This window comes from Phoenix dactylifera, chromosome 6 (genome assembly GCF_009389715.1).
Source record: "Phoenix dactylifera cultivar Barhee BC4 chromosome 6, palm_55x_up_171113_PBpolish2nd_filt_p, whole genome shotgun sequence".
Taxonomy (NCBI): Eukaryota; Viridiplantae; Streptophyta; class Magnoliopsida; order Arecales; family Arecaceae; genus Phoenix; species Phoenix dactylifera.
In genome coordinates, this window is record NC_052397.1 from 17410706 (window position 1) to 17431252 (window position 20547).

Below are 20547 nucleotides of genomic sequence, written 5' to 3' on the forward strand. Positions count from 1 at the left end.
CCAGCTTACGGCATCTAATTGTGGTTTTTGTCTTCACGGCATCTTGTAAGCATCGGAACGGATGAAGCGAGAACCTTAGATGAGATGGAGGGATGGTGATGTAGAAAGCCGGGGCATCTTGGGAATAAAGCTGAATACATAGGGATGGGAAAGATGCTACCAGTTAAGGGGCGTATTGGAAAAATACGACTACTTCGTCCATTTGGGAGTCTGCATGATAAAAGACTTATCCTTTACGGTGGTTCCTTGGTCCATTTTTTCGGTTTCTCGCCCTGAGCACGGCTTGCTGTGCCGCACTAGCTTGCGCTGTTTTCTTACGAGCAATTTGGACCGATGAGGAAAAGCAACTTCATGCAGCGGCCTACGATGTTTTCAGTTCTACACTGTCACAATGCGTGTTCGGAAGGATGAGGGATTTGTTACCTCGCTGAATTAAAAAAAAAAAAAACTAAAATGATAACAAATTAATTATTACAATAATCTTGTTGAAAATTGCAGTGAAAATGCCACCATCCATATTTGATAATCTCTCCCATCCAAAAGGGAATGATAACTGGATAGGTAGAAGTGTCATAACACTGGTTCGCATGAAGCATTTTTTCTTTTATAAATATGATTTCTGGAAAGAAGATTTTTGAAAAAAATATATCTGAAAAAATACTTTTGGTATGTTTGGTTGACCATAAGAAAGTGATAAATTTCCAAAATGCTTATATTTGGTTGACCATTCACTTCCTGAAAAAGTTATGTATAATTTCTATTAACCCTTAAGAAAACTTAGATTTTTAATGCCTTTTTAATGGTGAAAGATCTTTTTGGAAAAAAATAAAAATATTTTGATTTCTGACTTATGAGAAAGTAACTTTCCCATGTTTTTCATGGAAAAAACCTTTCCATGAAACGTGAAAATCATATTCCCATGGGAATACAACTTTTTCATTTCTCTCCTTTAAAAACTCCAACCAAACAAGAGGCATCTTTTTACTTTTCCGTTGACCACACTTTTTTTCCTTATTTTTCCGCAAACCAAACGAGCTCTTAATGACAATCATAATACATAAATGTTCAGATGTATATTGTATTGATGGATGACCAACTAGAAAAATCAGGATTTAAAGTGTAAAAAAATTGAAAAGAAAAACATTTCAATACCTAAGCCAAGATACCAGCCTTGAGATTTACTAATATTTTCATACTGCACTAGCTAACATCATGCACCAACCATATATATCCATATATACACACACACACACACATATATATATATATAGATAGATAGATATTCAGAATGCCAAGATTTTAATAGATACACTATATAAGTAGGTGAATGATACAAATTTATATCTTGATCAATATATCAGCTGAAATGAAACCTTAAAAACAAACAATCTTGTGCAAATATTTTGAATACATTGGTAAAGTATCATAATACTTGCATATTGAAACTTTACAAAAAAGAGAACAAGTGCAGAACTAATATTAACATTCCAAGTTATAATTAAATATATATAATTTTTATGATGATCGGGAACATTAAAATTGCAATGTCAAAGTGTTTTAAGTGCACGAGTAGCATTATGTGTATCCTTTTCTCTTTTGATGATGGATTTTCTTTTCCAAGCCATCAATAAAAATCATCTCTGGTTAGCTAATCTAATGAAGAAATTGCAACCACATCATTTTTATGTCTAGAAATCAGGGTGGCTCTCTTGCCTATTATTTAAATGGATAATTAATAGCAGATCTCAAAGTGCAGTCCCATCTATTTAATCATCTTCTTACAAAGAAGTTTTTCTAAGAAATAAAACTAAAGGATGAAGTAGACAACTATGCTAAAATTATGGCTAGTTATATCTAGAATGCTAGTTGATAGATCAAGAAAATATTTAAAAAAAATGCAGACTAGAATAACAAGTCTTTAGCAAAAGATTTAAAGATTAGGCATTGCAATTTGCAAAGTGCATTAAAAAATGCCTGCATCATATATAGTTACATTGGTATTCATAAGGGGAGGTAGAAGAAGCTCAGTCATTTGGTCATCATGTTATGTCTAACCTTACATTACGTAACACTTAATGTTTGTTGCGCGCATCCTGAGGCTAGTCTTTTGAGCACAAATATGTCTAGTTGCAAGGATTTCGTGCCTACTTTTGTACAGAGTTCTATTTTTTCTCTACAAATGGTTGAACTTGGTCAAGACTAGTAACTCAGCATAGAATAATCATCACAATTGAGGGAGCATAAATAAACTGTCTAATCAACAAGGACTAAACAGTAAAGTACGTCAATCCAAAGAGATAGATTTTGACTTCTTTTTAGACGTAATCGATGATGATAATACGTACCCACGGTAGATTAATCACATGAGAGCTTCAGCAAGAAAACAAAACGCCCATCCGAAAGTATCGCTTGTAGATTGCTTGGAAACTTACCGGCGAAGATAAGATCCATCAACTAATTTAGCAGTTCACATCAAATACGTGCAAGGCTATCCACATAAGTGAAAATAGTAGAAGAAGCTCTTTTAAGAAGATCTAATAGAGCGATCAAAGTTTTTGCCACCTTACTCATCATGCGAATCACCATAAGACTCACGAAATATTGGCGAGCCACTTCACATTATTAAACCAAACTTCAAACGAGCGATCATGCTCATACACGGTCACTGTATTCAACCTTTTGTTTTCTCCTTTCGTCAGCTGCAGAGTCTAAAACAATATAGAAATCTAACAGCAAATATGAAACTTTTCATTGGACCTAATCTTTAGCGAACAGGACCATGTCTGATACTACCTGTCAGCGCTGAATCTAGCTAACGGGAGAGCGACACAACACTTCCGTAAAATTTGTGCAGGATTTTTCTCACCAGATCACAGCTCTTTTTCTGTCTCTGTCCCCATGACACGTGCTCCTGCGACCTAGTCCGAGTACTGGTCCTCGCCTAGGGTGGCTAAAACTCCGAGGAAACTGGTAAAGAGTGTAAAAGCGAATGAACAGGACAAGCACAGACTGACCGAGGTACGAATATTTGTTCAACGGTAAACAGTGATAGGTAGCATACTGGGCGGGCCCAAACCCAAACTCTCAGGCCTTTTTTATTTCCATGAGTTTTATTTTGGTAGAAAAGAAGGATGGCTGCAGGAGGAGGAGGAGGAGGAGGAGGAGGAGGGGAGAGGAGAGAGAGAAGGGAACGAGGAAAAAGCTGCGGGGCTCAGAAAGAGCTCGACTGGTCTAATTATTAGATGGACGAGATCAAATGGACCATTCGCCATAAAACATTTTCATATTTATATAATTTAAGATCGAGTTAAAAGTGCCGGTTTTGCACCGTACATGTGTCTGATATATGAGACTTGGTCCGTGTAATAATTTCTGGGATGACTGAGGTGGATGGGGCTGGGGCCCGCGGCCATAATGCCCCCCGAGACTCTCGCTCTCTCCTTCCGGCAGCGGAGCCCACTCACAGCTTTGCGGGGTGACACGACGTTTCCACGCTGACAGGCACCCATCGCGTCATTCCACCCATGGTCGCCATTTCCCTATGCAATATTTAAAGCAAAACCCCATCCTGATCCCATCCCCACCTTGATCCCTCCCTCCCTGATACGAAACCATGGAAGTGAGAATAATCTCCAGTGATGTGTTCCTTTGTTCGACACGCGTTAAGTTAAAGGTATTCTTGGCGTTTGTATAAGCTGCTAAGCTCATCTGCATTGGGCGATGCAGGTTCCACTAACGCTGCAAGCTTGATTTGACGCACAGCATATTATCGTCCCAAGCTCAAGATATCTACCGTAGTATCTGCCATCACTAATCGACGAGTTGTATTGAGAGGCTCATAAATCAATATTTTAGTGGTGACCTTTTTTTTTAAGAAAAGGGAAAGAGAAAGCATGCGCTAAGTTCATTAAGAAATGGAGGTACGGAAGATGCGAGGGATCAAAAGGTTGCTTAAGGTTTCACGCATGAGCAAACATTGAATAGACCGTGTTGTGGTTCAAATTTAGCCCGAGGATGACAACGTCGAAGAAGTCGAAGAAGCTGCCAGAGGGTGAAGAAAAAAGATGAGCTACCTCCCATGCGGTAGCAAATCTGCATAAAATTTTACCGATAGTTTCAATAAGAATCCTCCGGTGATCAAGCTAGAATAAATTTCGGATAGATTTTCAGAAGAAGTTCCTCTTTACGTTATCTTACGGGACTATTTATAGTTCCTGTAGACATGTCCAGGTGACGGAGGTATGGCCCATTTCATCATGAGAGAGAGTAGCTTTAAGCCAGATAGCATGTAGCTGGGGCTGCTTATGGCGCGCAGTGCAGTTCGTCCTTGCGAATGGTAAGTCATTGACAGTCGTAGCAGGGGACAGCCGGAATAGCATGGCGTTGTCCTCGACTGTCGTAGGCCAGTAGGTAAAGCATGGCGCGACGATATTGCAATATACGACCACGTAGGTGGGCGTAAGCGAGATAGAGCTCGATGAGAGGTCGCATCATATACTCGGCGAGATCGGCTTGACGGGTACTGAGGCTAGCCCGGCATCCCTGATTCCGAGATGCGCTCGGTAGAGCGTCCCGAGCTCGGAGGTCGGGCCATGTCATTGGATAAGGCACCCCGAGCTCGGTCGGGGTGCGTCGGTGAATATAGAGGCGCCCTGAGCTTGGCCAGAGCGTGTTGTTTATGGAAGATACTGGAGCAGCTCGATGGAAAGCAAGGTATTGTCTGCTTTGGGAGAATACGCACGTGCTTAACATCGTGCGCGTCTCGTGCACGACAATTTTTTCCTCGCGGCTTTGTCCCACGAGGGGCACCTTGCTATGGGCATCGGAGAAGGTCGGCGCAAATTGTAGCAGTGGAGAGACCCGTCCAAGGTCGACTGAGCCCTTGACGAAGTTCGAGCTCGGAGTGACTCTTGGCGAGACCGAGGTTCGGCTCAACTAGTGTTGGAGTCTATTTGGCTGAAATTGGGTGGTCCAACTGTAGCGAACAGGACGATCCATTTTGCCCCCATCAGGTGGAAAGATTGTTGTTAGGGTAATTAATAATTATTGTGATACGGTGAGTTGGAATTTGTCCAACTTATGATCTATATGGTGATTTCAATTACCAAATTTTTTTTGAGGAGTGGAAGCATATGACCTCCAAGACTGGTACTATGCAGCCTCATCTCTTCCATAAGGAGAGCATCTTAGCCTCCAATTGCCTTCAAAGCACGTTCGACTCCATCACACCCGCTACCATACATCCTCAAAGTTGTTACGCTGTATCAATGGGTTGGTGCGGTAAGACTTCATGTTTGTTAAAATACAATTCTAGAAGATTCGAGATTCCAACTATAAATAAGTCCAAATGTTCTCAGTAAAATAGCGTGAATAATCTAAATCTAGGGAGAGATCCCATCTCTGTGTTCTTTTTATTTTTTTATCTCTTTTTTTTCTTCTTTTGTTCCATAAAAAAAATCCTTACCAACTTTATCTGAGGAGCCATTATCTGTTATTTGTTGTTTCGTAGATCCACGAAGATAATTCATATATCAGTGTCCGAGATCCTGCGGCAATAACAGGAAAACAAAGTGCAGAATGGTCAGCAACCCAACATTAGCAGTAGTCCCTAAATCGCTTTTGAAAACGCAATGACTTGCCAAGAAGGGCGACAGCATTCTTGAGAACCATAAAAAAATATATTATTCCCCTCATGTGACAGAAACCATTGAAGTCCAACAACATTTTAAATAAGTTTCTATATTGTTGGTCACTTTCAAGCAGCCCTACTTACGTTGCTTTAGTCACTGCAAATTTTTTATCTTAGAGCATTTAGAATTACAGCACGGCTCATTTTGTCCAGCTTTAACTTGTGGCTATTTTGGTCGCCGGTTGAGCCGCAGAGCCAGCAACTAATGTGCATAGTCTTTCGTCTAAAGTCCATGGCAGGCAGCTAAATGCCTTCGAAATTTGATTGAAATGCACTTATTGGAAAAAGAAAACAAGTGAAATTACTGTAGACATTAATTTTATCTTATTTTGGCAGATCATGTCGGCTAGGATACTTGTTTAGAGCATCATTTTGATTTGAAGGAAGTAGTTAATTAAACATGACTGGCCAGCAAAAAGTCCACGTAAGCAAAACTCCCAGATATGATAAAGAAATAGCAGTCAATGTGTGACGCTATAAAGGGACCTGGAGCCTCATGATTAATGAATCAATTTGTGGTTCGCAAATCCACATCACTGGCCTGTTTGGAGCAGCCGTCCTTGATTACCATAAGCTTAAGCAAAGATTATTATTCAATGATGGTACAAGTTAAGGCATCATTACCAATGAAACGGAAAGCATGAAGGCTAAAATATAGTGCCATTTGTACGAACCTCCAACCTGTAAATACTTATCATATACTCGACCAAATCCCTGCGACCTGAGAACGATCACCTAACAAGTTCTCACGTACATGCAAGCTGGGGTTGGTGAACCGTATCCGGTTCCTTCCGGTTTGCAAACGCGAGCCGGAGCAAATCGGGAATAGGTAATAAGGACTTAAGAGTTAAGAGTTGCCTAAATAACGGGGAAAGAAGAATGCCACGTGGGCGAGGCCCCACTCATGGGAATGGGCATTGCCGGGACCCACCGAAGCCAGGCAAATCTGGGCTGGTATCCAACCTCGATCGACCGGCCGGCGCGAACCCCGCGGGGTCTGTCGGGCCGGCCCCCAACGATTCGATCCGATACGATTCTGACGCGTGACGTGGACGGCCGTCGGCCATTCGCCAGGCTTTTTTATATCCTTGCCTTCTCGAGAAAAACTATTACATAGATGCTCGGGCGCGCAAGACATGGCCCACTTCTGAGAAGCCAACCTACTGATGGGGCCATTAAGTTGATCAAAGGCCACAAGGTCCTTATTCTAGGACCCACTGATGCTGTCCTCTATGCAATCTTGGTCTCTCCTTACCATTTAATCCAAGGCTACCATCCGGATTGGAACACAAAACCTCGTTAAAGGAGAGTGGTGCCAACTATTCGACCTAAGTTCAATTGACAGTTAGATAGATATTGTTCGTCCACTCACGTATATAAGCTCGCTAATCACTATCCACGTTATATTATTTTTTCAGCAAAAACTATATCAAGTTGTACTAACACAAAGTGTTCTATAAATTATTGTAAAATGTAAGAATTATTCTTGTTTTTTGACCTTGTTGAATGACTTATGAACCACTGAGTTAATCATGAATTTTATATTGTATGATGTGACGTTGTAATGTATGTGATGGCAATGCTGTTAGGCTATTGTTCATCACTGTTGGAGGATTCCTTGATATGTTCTTCGTTTTAGAATTTGAGATGTTTGCTATTGTTCATCACTGCGGCGCTGGAGATGGAACTGCATCCAGCTTCCAAGTGATGGGTGCAGGGAACTCATGTGAGGTGGGAGCCGCCCTATGAGATGGCCATGGTCTCTCTGGCAATTTGTTGGTTAGGCTTGGCAAAGTGCTCGGTGGCGATCCTATCAAGTTATGAGATATAAAGATAGAAACATAGGAAAGGATCATAAAGTAATGTTTAGGTGGAGGATGGGGTGTCAAGTATCCACGTACGGTTCCTCTGCTCCCCCGAGTGGGGCTCGGAGACCATTCAAACGACTGGAGCGAGGGCTTCGCGTGGAGTTTGGATGCACTCCAGCCACTGGAGGGGTCCAGTTTTGTTTGCCAACTTGGCATCATCCTGCTACCCGTGCACTGCATAATGATGCTTGATGAATGCCAGATAGAAGCTGTATTTTACTGTGATGTAGTCTATAAGATGTATCAAAGGTTTAGAAAATTGTGTTGTCTGAATTGCCATCAAGATTTTTTTTTCCTCCAAAGAAAAGAAAAGCTATATTTTTACAGAATAGGACTGTGTAGGAGGAAAAGTATTTACACATGAGAATACTTAGCCACCCTTCCTTAAGGTTCTCCATGCATGCACATCTATACACGATCCCACTGCATGCAATAATCTATCTCTGCATACTAATGACGTGCGATTCATTCAAGTTCTGCTATTTCATGCCCTTTGCGGAATAACAATCATCATAAGATTGTGAAATGGGTTCTGATGATTTTGGAAACAAATGTTACATATATCAATAATGACCATCAAGTACCGTCATCACCGAACTTCTTTAATTCATGATCAGTTGGGCATATTGGAAGAATCATGAACCATTACTATCAGTTTGATTTTCCAAAGATCAGAAAATTTGAAACCATATAAATTCATAAATGGTTCAAGATTTTTTTTAAAAAATATTTCAGATTATTTTGTTCTTATGGTATTGGTGGCATAGGATTTGTCGAGGTCCTTCTAGTAATCCTTCTCCCTGGCCCATCGGGTTAATAATGTCCTTTTGTCTATGGGACGGACGGCCTGACACGGACAAGGCTGCATGGGCTTCTCGTCTATGGGCTTAGAATCTTCAATTGTGGTGATGGACTTGTTTTTGGTGGTTATTTATGTCTGTTTCTGTTGATTATTTTGGACTTTGCTCCAAATAGTGGCTTTCAGAGGGACCTATTTGCAAAATGACATTTCATTATATATAAGGTACACATTACCTGTTTCCCGTGAGATGAAGGGTTTTGTTTTGTTTTTAGGGTGAAAGGGATTTCAGCCGCCGCCGCACCCATCTTCTTCATCCTCCCGTGCGCTCTCGGTCTCATGGCAACATTCGACTTGGGTTCCCTTCTGTCTTCACTCGCTGGAGGCTTTCTTCCTTCTTTCCTTCTTCAACCGTGGCTTCTTCCTGTGACTTCCCTGTTTCCGTAAGCCTCTTTCTTCTTTGCTGTTCACAGTAAATGCAACAAGAGAAGGTATGTTTTGATACTCATTTGATCTACCATTGGAGCCATAGAAAGGTTGATTTGCATACTACACTTTTGATCTATCATTGTGGCTGCAGAAGGGTGATCCGATCAGGTTGTTTCTTGCTTTATATTTGGTTTTATCTTGCCTCCTATTGTGATCATTTGGCAGTCCATATTTTGGGCTCTTATGTATCTATGTTTGTACCCTATTGGGAAGATTGATATAGTGGATTGCTCCTCCTCCCCGTGGATGTAGGCACTTGCTGCCGAACCACATAAATTTGGTGTCTTTGTGCTTATCTTTTCATGCCTGTGATGTGTTTGATGGAATGTCTGAATGAGTCCAATTCTTAATTGGTAAGCCGGATACAGTGAGTTTGTGCCCATTAATCTCAACAATTGGTATCAGAGCTATGGCTACTGTTGGGCAACAAAATTCATCTAGGGCTAACGATTTGGCTTCTGTTTCTCATTCCACTACCATAAGGCATGAAGTGGCTGTATTTGATGGCACAGGAGACTTCTCACTATGGAGGTAAGAATGAAATACTTGTTGGTTAAAGAGGGTGTAGCAAAAGCCCTCAAGGGTATGGATGCAATCCCAGGAGATAATGAGGCTGTCAAAGAAGAGATTAATGAGAGAGCACTAGGAACTTTGTTTTCGGGTTTGAGTGATAAAGTCCTGCGCAATGTTGTGGATCTTGATACAGCTAAGGGAGTATGGAAAAAATTGGAGAGTCTATATATGGCAAAATCCCTTACTAATAGATTGTATTTGAGGGGAAAGTTGCACACATTTCGTATGGCAGAAGGGACTTCACTCAAAGATCACTTGGATGAGTATAATAAGCTCCTACTTGATTTATCAAATATTGGTGTTGAAGTAGATGAAGAAGACAAGACTTTGATCCTCATCTACTCATTGCCTAAGTCCTTTGAGCATATTACTACTACTATGCTCTATGGAAAAGAGACAATAAGTCTTGAAGAGGTAGAAGCTACTTTGTTATCTAATGAGCTTAGATTGAAAGTACAGTTATAACATCAAGTTCAGACTCCAGCTCAAGGACTTATAGTTAGAGGTAGAGATGAGCAGAAGAAAGGTGGACAAGGTAGAAGCAAATCCAAAACCAGATCAAAGTCTAGGACTAGAAGACCAGGTGTTTATCACTATTGTAAGAAGCCAGGCCACTGGAAATCAGAATGTAGACTACTACAGTCTAAGAAAGAGAGGGAACAAAAGGATAAAGGAACCGTCTCAGACTCGGCAACGGTTGCAGTTTCATCAGCAGGTCACAACAGTAATGATAATGATGCAGTATTTACAGCTGCTTGCAGTGTCAGTCATCCTGATACTTGGATTGTGGACTCTGGAGCATCTTTCCACATGACACCCCATAAGGAATGGTTCTCTTCTTTTAGATCATGTGAGGGGGGCACCGTTCTTCTTGGAGATGATGGTATTTGCAAAGTGGAAGGTGTTGGTACAGTTCAAATTAAATCTAATGCAAACACTGTGGTGACTTTGGACGATGTCAGATATGTTCCTCAACTAAAGAGAAACCTTCTCTCAGTACATGCTTTCGATAGTGCAGGTTTCGAGGGCAGATGGGGTAGAGGATCAATAACTATCAATAAAGGAGTATTGACTTTATTGAAAGGGAAATTGTGTGGGACCCTTTACTATTTGGATGGTAGTACAATAGTTGGACAGGCTTCAGCAGTACAGTCATCTACGGAGCAGTTAACACACCTGTGGCATCAGAGATTGGGCCACATCTCAGACAAAGGTTTACAGGAGCTGAGCAGACGTGGTTTGCTAGTGGTCAGAAGGTTGGTGCACTTAAATTCTGTAAGCATTGTGTGTTCGGAAAACAACACAGGGTCAGCTTTTCTACAAGCGTGCACAGGACAGCTGGTATATTAGATTATATTCATTCTGACCTATGGGGGCCTGCTCCAATTACATCCAAGGGTGGATCTAGGTATTTACTCACTTTTATTGATGACTACTCCCGCAAAGTCTGGATATACACTATCAGAAATAAGAGTGATGTGTTTGACACATTCAAGAAGTGGAAGGCTATGGTCGAGAGGCATACTGATAGGAAGTTGAAAACCTTCCGAACTGACAATGGATTAGAATTTTGTTCTACTGAGTTTAATGACTTTTGCAAGTTAGAGGGCATTGTCAGACACAGAACCACAGTGGGTACACCTCAACAGAATGGTGTGGCAGAATGCATGAATCGCACACTAATTGAGAGAGTCAGATCTATGCTATCTAGTTCTGGATTAACTAGAGATTTTTGGGCAGAGGCCGCTCACACAGCCTGCTACATTATAAACCGATCTCCAGCATTAGCATTGGGCATGAAAACTCCGGAAGAAATATGGACAGGAAGACCTGCAGACTATTCAGTACTCAGAGTCTGGGTGTCCAGCTTATGCACATGTAAGAGATGGAAAGTTGGACCCTAGGGCTAAGAAGTGTGTATTTCTTGGATACGCATCTGGGGTAAAAGGCTACAGATTATGGTGCACAGAGCCTGGATCCCAAGGTTTTTTAGTCAGTAGGGATGTGACATTTCATGAGATAGCTACTCCTTTAAGGCAGCTACAGCCAAGTTCTTCTGAGAAAGATCAGGGTCAGGATCAGATGGATAGGACTGTTATGAATATTGATCAGACTATCAGATCACAGCAGCAGCATGCAAATGAAGATATTTTTATTCTAAATGAGCAGCAACAGCAGATAGATGCAGAGATACAGACTCAGGAGGAGGTTACCATGGAAGGTCAGGATCAGATTGATAGCATTGCCACTCATAGACCCAGGTGTCAGATCAGAACACCACAAAGGTATGGCTTTGAGGATTCAGCTTGTGCTGGGTTAGTTTATTATGCTCTGAGCATTGCAGATACTATTGGTGATGAGCCGACCACATATCAGGAGGCTATTAGTAGTCCACAGGCTGAACAATGGACCATGGCTATGGTTGAAGAATTACACTCTTTAGAGAAGAATCAGACTTGGAAATTAGTCAGATTACCAGAGGGCAAGAAGGCAATAGGGTGCAAATGGATCTTCAAGAATAAAGAGGGAGCCAGTCATCAGGATTTTAGATATAAGGCCAGGTTAGTAGCTAAGGGCTATTGTCAACGGGAGGGAATTGACTATAAGGAAATATTTTCTCCTGTAGTTAAACACTCTTCTATTCGTGTGTTGCTTGCCTTAGTTGTTTCTCAGAATTTAGAGCTGGAACAGCTAGATGTTAAAACAACTTTTCTTCACGGTGATTTAGAGGAACAGATTTATATGCAACAGCCACCTGGTTTTGAGGTTCCAGACAAGGAAGATCATGTATGTTTGCTCAAGAGATCATTATATGGTCTCAAGCAGTCTCCAAGACAGTGATATCGCAAATTTGATAAGTTTATGGTCGACCATGGATACAACAGATCTCCATATGACAGTTGCGTATATCACCAGCGGTTGTCAGATGGATCCTTTTGTTACTTATTACTGTATGTGGATGATATGATGATAGCAGCCAAGGATATATCAATCATCCAAAATCTGAAAGCTGAGCTCAGTACTGCATTTGAGATGAAGGATCTTGGACCGGCAAAGAAGATACTTGGGATGGAGATCAGTCGTGACAGGCAGTTGGGTAGACTTTTTCTTACTCAGCATGGATATATTAAGAAAGTCTTGGATAGATTTTGGTATGTCTACAGTCAAGCCAGTCACTACTCCTTTTGCCAGTCATTTCAAATTATCTGCCACACTCTGTCCCCAGACTGAGGATGAGGAGAGATATATGTCCAGAGTGCCATATGCAAGTGCAGTAGGTAGCATCATGTATGCAATGGTCTGCACTCGACCTGATATTTCACAGGCAGTAAGCGTAGTAAGCAGATACATGGATAAGCCTGGAAAGGCTCACTGGTCAGCTGTGAAATGGATACTTAGATATCTAAAAGGCACTTCCAATTTGGGATTGGTATTCTCCGCACAGAGTAATTGCACTGTTACAGAATTTTCTGATTCAGATTATGCTAGTGATTTGGACAGGAGGAGGTCATTAACCGGATATGTATTTACTCCCTCTGGTTGTGCAGTCAGTTGGAAGGCTACTTTGCAGCCTACAGTTGCTTTGTCTACTACAGAAGCAGAGTATATGGCGTTGACAGAGGCAGCAAAGGAAGCTATTTGGTTAAGAGGATTAGTACAGGATTTTGGTCTCGAGCAGGACCGTTTGGATATTAATTGTGACAGTCAAAGTGCTTTGCATCTTGCCAGAGATCAGATGTATCACGAACGCACTAAGCATGTAGATGTCAGGTATCACTTCATCAGAGATTTGGTGGAGAATGGTGATGTCCGGCTTCAGAAAATTTACACTGCTCATAATCTGGCTGATATGTTCATTAAACCAATCACAGCAGTCAAGTTCAGGACTTTCCTGAACTTGATTGGTGTGAGCACTTGTTAATGCCCTTCCGGGCTTGTGGTGAGGAGGAGGTTATTTTATCAATCCATATTTGATGATAGGTACATAATTTGTCGCAAGGAGGAGGATTGTTGATTATTTTGGACTTTGCTCCAAATAGTGGCTTTGAGAGGGACCTATTTGCAAAATGACATTTCATTATATATAAGGTACACATTACCTGTTTCCCGTGAGATGAAGGGTTTTGTTTTGTTTTTAGGGTGAAAGGGATTTCAGCCGCCGCCGCACCCATCTTCTTCATCCTCCCGTGCGCTCTCGGTCTCCTGGCAACATTCGATTTGGGTTCCCTTCTGTCTTCACTCGCTGGAGGCTTTCTTCCTTCTTCCCTTCTTCAACCGTGGCTTCTTCCTGTGACTTCCCTGTTTCCGTGAGCCTCTTTCTTCTTTGCTGTTCACAGTAAATGCAACAAGGGAAGGTATGTTTTGATACTCATTTGATCTACCATTAGAGCCGTAGAAAGGTTGATTTGCATACTACACTTTTGATCTATCATTGTGGCTGCAAAAGGGTGATCCGATCAGGTTGTTTCTTGCTTTATATTTGGTTTTATCTTGCCTCCTATTGTGATCATTTGGCAGTCCATATTTTGGGCTCTTATGTATTTATGTTTGTACCCTATTGGAAAGATTGATATAGTGGATTGCTCCTCCTCCCCGTGGATGTAGGCACTTGCTGCCAAACCACGTAAATTTGGTGTCTTTGTGCTTATCTTTTCATGCCTGTGATGTGTTTGATGGAATGTCTGAATGAGTCCAATTCTTAATTGGTAAGCCGGATACAGTGAGTTTGTGCCCATTAATCTCAACGTTTCTTTCTACTTCGCAATGATTGAGTTGCATCTGTGCGTTGTCCCGTTCATAAATAGGCCAGGAAGCCATGTTAATATACATGACCTGGGAACTATTATAAGGCCTATAGGATTAGATACCTATAGGCTAAGGATATTATTTTCTAAGTAGACGATTCAGATCTTGGTCATGCAAGAGTGTCGAGCATACAGGTTTTCAAAATCGGTGACACAGGGTGATCTAAGGCATAAACTGTCTTTTAAAACATCAAATCATTTGTCCTGGAATTTAGCCTTATGTGCTCAGATTGATTGGCAAGTGCACCACTGCGAGAAGTTGTGCGGGTGTATATTTAAAAAATTTTAGATACTTGTATAGAACTTAGGAATCAAAATAATATATTTCGGCTAGTTTTTTTTAGATAAGATATTAGTTTTTTATAAATGGTAGCCTATTTGAACGAAGAGACATTGCAACACAAGCCTACTAGAGTTTATCATGGGCCGATTGTGATGCTTATGATTTGGACGGTCACATTAAAATTATGGCGTAAGCAGCAAATAAGTGCAGCGCGGCAAATTGTCGAACAATGGCGTGCTGTCCCGTGGGAAGTTGAGGGGCATGCAGCAGGCATTTCGCTCGGGAGGATCCATTTGTTAGTGCAACTAGTCAGATGGTAATGTTAAAAAAGCAGTCAGTTTTACCGTCGTAAGAGAACTTGGTTTGGATTTGGGCTACAACCAACTTCGCTGAAGCCTTATATCCGCTGTAGCCTTGTGGAAATGGAAGCCCAACACTCAGAGCAGGTAGTATGTTCATGCAATCATGCCGGATACACTTGAGGTCACTTGGTCCACTGATTCCAAGTCAGGGGCTAGTAAACGGGCCAATAAAATGAGCCAATCCAGAATTGGCTAAGAACAAGTGGCTCACTTATAGTCTCCATGGACAGGAGGCTAGAGTATTTGCTCTAGCCTTTACCGAGGGCATTAAATTGCATTCTCACAATCATGTCATTTCTTTTCTACAAAGTTTTTGTACAGACAAATTCCACCAAACCACTAGAATATCGGTTTGTACTATGCTTTCTAGGTAACATAGAGGCCAAAGTGCACGCAGAGCTCATAGCAGTTATTTATCAATATGGTAGGAACAATACCTCCAAATCATGATGATTATATTATACAAGCATAGGGAAGGGAGTGCCAACTGATTGAGTTGGTAAAGTTATTGGGTATTGGTCAAGAAAGAAAAACACAAAAGAGCAGTAGGAATCTTTTATAAAAGATAGTGGTACGTAAGTAGACCCATTAAACTATTCTCCTATCCTAATTCTCAAAACAAATTATTATAAGTCTACAAAAATTTGTCCCAAGAAGAAGCCGCAAGAGGAAGCAAGTGTGCTTTGTGCTTCTTCCATGGAACTTTCAAGCTTGCGGTACATATGATTGTAGACAGACCAATCTATACCGCCACAAGCATTCCTATGTCATATAACAAATAGCTCCTCCTTTTATATTAGTTTGGACTTCCATTGGCATTGGAATCTTTCAACAATTTAAGCCACCCTCTTGCAAAAACCTCCTGCAATAGAGGTACAAATTAATTTCCCTCCTCGCCAACTTAAACTTAGATGAAGTAAAAGAACCATCCGTATACCACCTTGTATGAACTAAAATGGACTGGCCAATGTACCTGATGACTTCCTCCATGAAAACGGGCCGGTGCAATTTTCATGTTTACTTATGTCATGTTAAATTGATGAATGAGTATTTCTTTAAGAGGTAATGAAACAAAAAGGAAAAGCAAAAGGAGAAAGCGAAATTATACTCATGTCTGAGCACATTATCGCTGGCTAATATTAGAACTACCATTCTCGTATCTTTTCTTTTTTCGCTTTTTAAATGAAATAATTCCATAAACATGTACCGATTTCTAGCCTTAATAAAGTGGGGCAAAGAGGTCTAAGATGACCTCAAAGAAATCATTCTTCACAACCCACACAATCATCAGTTACCATGACCCCAACCGATAAGCCTTATGTCATCACTTTAGGGTCGACTAGTTGGGTCTTCCCTTATCAAAATCCAATGATTTCAATACCATGTAACTGCTTTTAGGCTTTTCCACCGCTAAGATTCCATACAAACTCAGTATTCTGAACTTCTAGAATGGCATGACCCTTCAATATGGATGACTTGCCGGTGCAACATCACCTTTGCGCTCGAGCACCAGATGTTGATGCAAAAGGAAGACTTTTGCATGCAATGACTCATTAGTTTCTTCGTATAACTAAGTTGAGCCCCACCTCCATCCTTTTTTCTTGTTTCGCATTTGATGTCAGTGCTCTAGAGCCATGGAATCAGCGTCAAAGTTAACTTCAGCACGCCGGAAATGGAAATGGAGGGCTCGTTTGGAAGCACGCCATGGAATCTAAGGGCCTTCGGCGGCTGAGGCTGGGGTGTAGGCTATCAACCACCATTGCCCTCGGATACGCCCGCCCCACGATCTGAATCGATAAGCATGTCGTTTTACTACTAGTCTTCGAGACTTTTTGTGCCCAGCAGGTTTGTGCCCCATTGTTCTACCCCAACGCATACGTTACAACGACGGACGACTCCAGTTTCCTCAAGACTATGTAGTCTTCCCCGGCGTTTCATTCAAAACAAAAATAAAAGGAAAAGAAAAAAGACATCGCCTCAATGGACTCGATTGTTTCCTGTTAATCCACGCTAGTCTCTATAAAAAAATCTTGGTGGCTCGCATTGCTTGACATCTTAAACTTCGTTGTTATCCAAAAGACACCAAGAACGTTGGTGACTGGAAGGCTCCAAGTCCCGATCACCCACCGTCCCCGTATGTTGCGGAGGGATCGATGATCGAGTGGCGTCCTTACAGTGTTTTACTGTTCTCCATACACAGGTTCACTTTCTAGAATACGTAGGCAGAAGGTAAGTCACGATGAGGACTGGACCTTTAGTGCAACAATGAAGTGGAGAGAGAATTATAAATATGTATCACTTGGGAGTCATGCTCCTATCACTGAATCCAACATTAATTCTACTCAACCATCTAAGGGAAAATGGTGGACGACTTCAGTCTCCTCCCTGCTCTGCTCTTCATCACGTTCTTCTTCTTCTACTACTTTATTCAGCATTGCTCATGCGAGAAGAAATCTAATAGAGAGCCTCCGACGAAAATAAGCTTCTTCGAAATGGTGAAGAACAAAGATCGGATTCTGGAGTGGACAACGGAGCTGGTGCTGGCGAGCCCAACCTACACCATCACCATGCCTTCCACTGTCATCACCAGCAATCCCAAGAACATCGAGCACATCCTCAAGACCAACTTCCGCAACTACCCCAAAGGCGACGACTTCATGGCCATCTTCTCGGAATTGCTAGGCCATGGCATCATCAACTCCGATGGCGACCACTGGAAGCTCCAGCGGAAGGCTGCCAGCCGCGAGTTCAGTACCAAGAACATTCGCACCATCATCTTGGACAAGGTCGGCAGCGAGGTCGCCGACCGCCTCGTCCTCCTCCTCTCAAAGGCCGCGGCCACGGGCGCGTCCCTCGACCTCCATGACCTCCTCGACCGCCTCGCCATCGACAACGTCTGCCAGATTGTCTCCGACGTGGATCCAGCCTGGCTTGGCCACGGCAACGTGGACGTCCGCAGGTTCATCCACGCCTTCGAGGCGGTATTGGGTGTCGTCAACAAAAGGTTCAACCAGCCTTGCTTTGTGTGGAAGCTTCAACGGCTGCTCGGCGTTGGATCTGAGCGGCGGCTGAAGGAGGAGATCGGCGACGTGCATGAGTTCGCCATGAGGATTGTGAAGCAGAGGAAGGGAAGGAAGCCCGAGGAGATAAGGAGCAGCAGTGACTTCCTCTCGCATTCCGTGCTTAATGGGAACTCCTCCGACGAGTTTCTTCGTGACATCATCATCAACTTCGTGTTTGCCGCTCGGGAGACCACGCCGACCGCCATGACCTGGTTTTTCTGGTTAGTCTCGACCCGGCCCGAGGTTGAGGAAAGGATTTTGGATGAGATCGATTCAGTCAGGGGGAGGCATGGAAATCATGATGGAAAGCTGACAATGGATGAGCTGAGAGAGATGGATTACCTCCACGCGGTGCTGTCGGAGACGCTAAGGCTCTACCCCCCGGTGCCGCTCTGTCCGCGGCATTGCTCGGAGGATGACATGCTGCCGGACGGGACAATGGTGAAAAAAAGGTGGAGGGTGATTTACAACAGCTACGCAATGGGTGCGATGGAGAGCATTTGGGGGGAGGACTGCAAGGAGTTTAAGCCAGAGCGGTGGCTGGAGAACGGAGTTTTTCGGCCAAAGAGTCCGTTCCAGTTCCCGGTGTTCCATGCCGGGCCGAGGACGTGTCTGGGGAAGGAGACGGCATACATCCAAATGAAGGCGCTGGCTGCAAGCGTGATCGAAAGGTTTAGTTTCGAGGTGGCGGCGACGACAGAGGTTGAATTTATCTCGACTTTGAAGATGAAAGGGGGGTTTCCGGTGTCGGTGAGGGAGAAGCAGGGGAAAAGAACGTGCAAAGGTGGCGGTGACCTTGCAATGGCTTGATGTCGTTGCCATTTGTTGAAGAGCCCAGCCATACTAGCATTATACGTTAGTTATGCCTTTTAGTTTTCCTAGTTTTCTATTTTAATATTATTCTATTTGGAATAGCTAGTTTGTCTTTTAGTGAAAACTTGTCATAATATGCTAAGTTCATGGCATGCTCCGATATCCCTGTGGCGTCCTTTGTCAGCTCCTATGAAGAGAAGGTAGTGAGGGGAAATCCCTAGTCAGCTCCTATATATATAATATCAGCTCTCTATTTGTTTCTTTTCTTAAGAAAAATATTACAGCTTTCGATCAATGGTGGATTGCTTGAGGACCTTGCATGGTTTACAAAACCCGTAACAAATGATATAGAAGGAACCTAAGGTTTTGTTGAGGTCCAGCGGTCTATCAAAAAGCATCTCTTACGTGCATAACCTTTGGAATTACAGCCTAACTACCACTACAAAAATGGTTATCTTTACCAACACTTTTTAGAGCCTTTTTTGACGCGTATAAACATTGGTAATTTACATGTCGACACTCTAATAAGCGTCGCAAAATCGTCGGTAGGTGTAGGTTGGAAGTATTTTTTGCCGACGCTTACAAAATGAGAACCTTTATCGGTCTACTTCGGTTTCCGCCGATGCTAATACGCGTCGGCAAAACTTGGGTTCACGCCGACGCTTATAAGCGTCGGCATTATTTTGGTTTCCGCCGACATCAATATGATTTTTAAATATGGAAATTAGAGTTTAGCAAAATCACCTCTCAATAGGATACATCCGACGGTAGTGAACCGGTCCACCAAGTTTAGCTCCACCGCTAAGTGAATGAGTAGATGAACCATAATAGTAAAAAACTTAAGAGAATTTTTTTTTCATATAACATGGTGTAAGTGCAACATTAGTCTCCAATTGATCAAGCTCCCTAGGATCAAGAATTTTAGAATATAATGTCTTAAAAAATGATGACAACTAAGAAACAATTGCAAGAACTTGCTTCAGCGTTGACGATCTTAAAGCCAACGGAAAGATATCTTGCATCAAAATGTGACCATCGTGACTCTTAAGATTTCAAATTTTTCGCTCTTTAAGATTTACGCATCATGAAATGTTCGATGCATACGGCCATCTGGAACCTTCATACTTTTCAGAACTGTTAGAAATAGATATTTCTCTTGAGTAGACATTGTGTAACATGCAGAAAGTATAAAAAAATTATCATTAGCAAGCTTTTTTGGATGAAGCTCTTGTCTTATACCCATGTCTTTCAAATCAAGATACGTTCTTTGATGTTCTTATCAAGATTTAACAATGTTCCAATCAAGTTATCACAAATATTTTTCTCTATATGCATCACATCAAGATTATGTCGAAGAAGATTATACTCCCAATAAGGTAAATCAAAGAAAATGCTTTTTTTTCATAAATGTTTCTGTGTAAATGCTGCCATTGTGTCATCGTCAGTTTTCAGTCCATATATGTTGTCATCACTCTCGAAAAGGTTGTCACCATTCTCAAAAACCTTTACTAGTAATCCTTCATTCATTGAGCTGCCAACATCCTACCTTCCCCTCTTCTTTGAACATTTGGAGACCTTACCGGGTATATAATTGGTGTCATGCATTTGTTCTAAGAACTCTAGTTCTAGTTGGTGGAATAGGGGTAGATCGCAAATCTATGGTACCATCAAACAAGTCATTCTGAAATTGAAATAGATGGTTTGCTTCTAACCATCGACGATGGCTCATATTACAGAACTTTTCTTAATGTTTTAACCAATACAAATGGGTCGGTCAGGGCCGGAGAGGAGGCCGAGCTCGCAT

The 20547-nt window shown here is 42.0% G+C and overlaps 1 protein-coding gene across 1 annotated transcript; it reads left to right on the forward strand.

Annotated features, from left to right (window-relative positions):
- The first annotated feature begins 17228 nt into the window (after positions 1-17228).
- Positions 17229-18740, forward strand: LOC120111205 (cytochrome P450 94A1-like). The gene has a single exon (XM_039127765.1). The coding sequence runs from the start codon at positions 17229-17231 to the stop codon at positions 18738-18740; it is 1512 nt and encodes a 503-aa protein (XP_038983693.1).
- The last annotated feature ends 1807 nt before the right edge of the window (positions 18741-20547 follow it).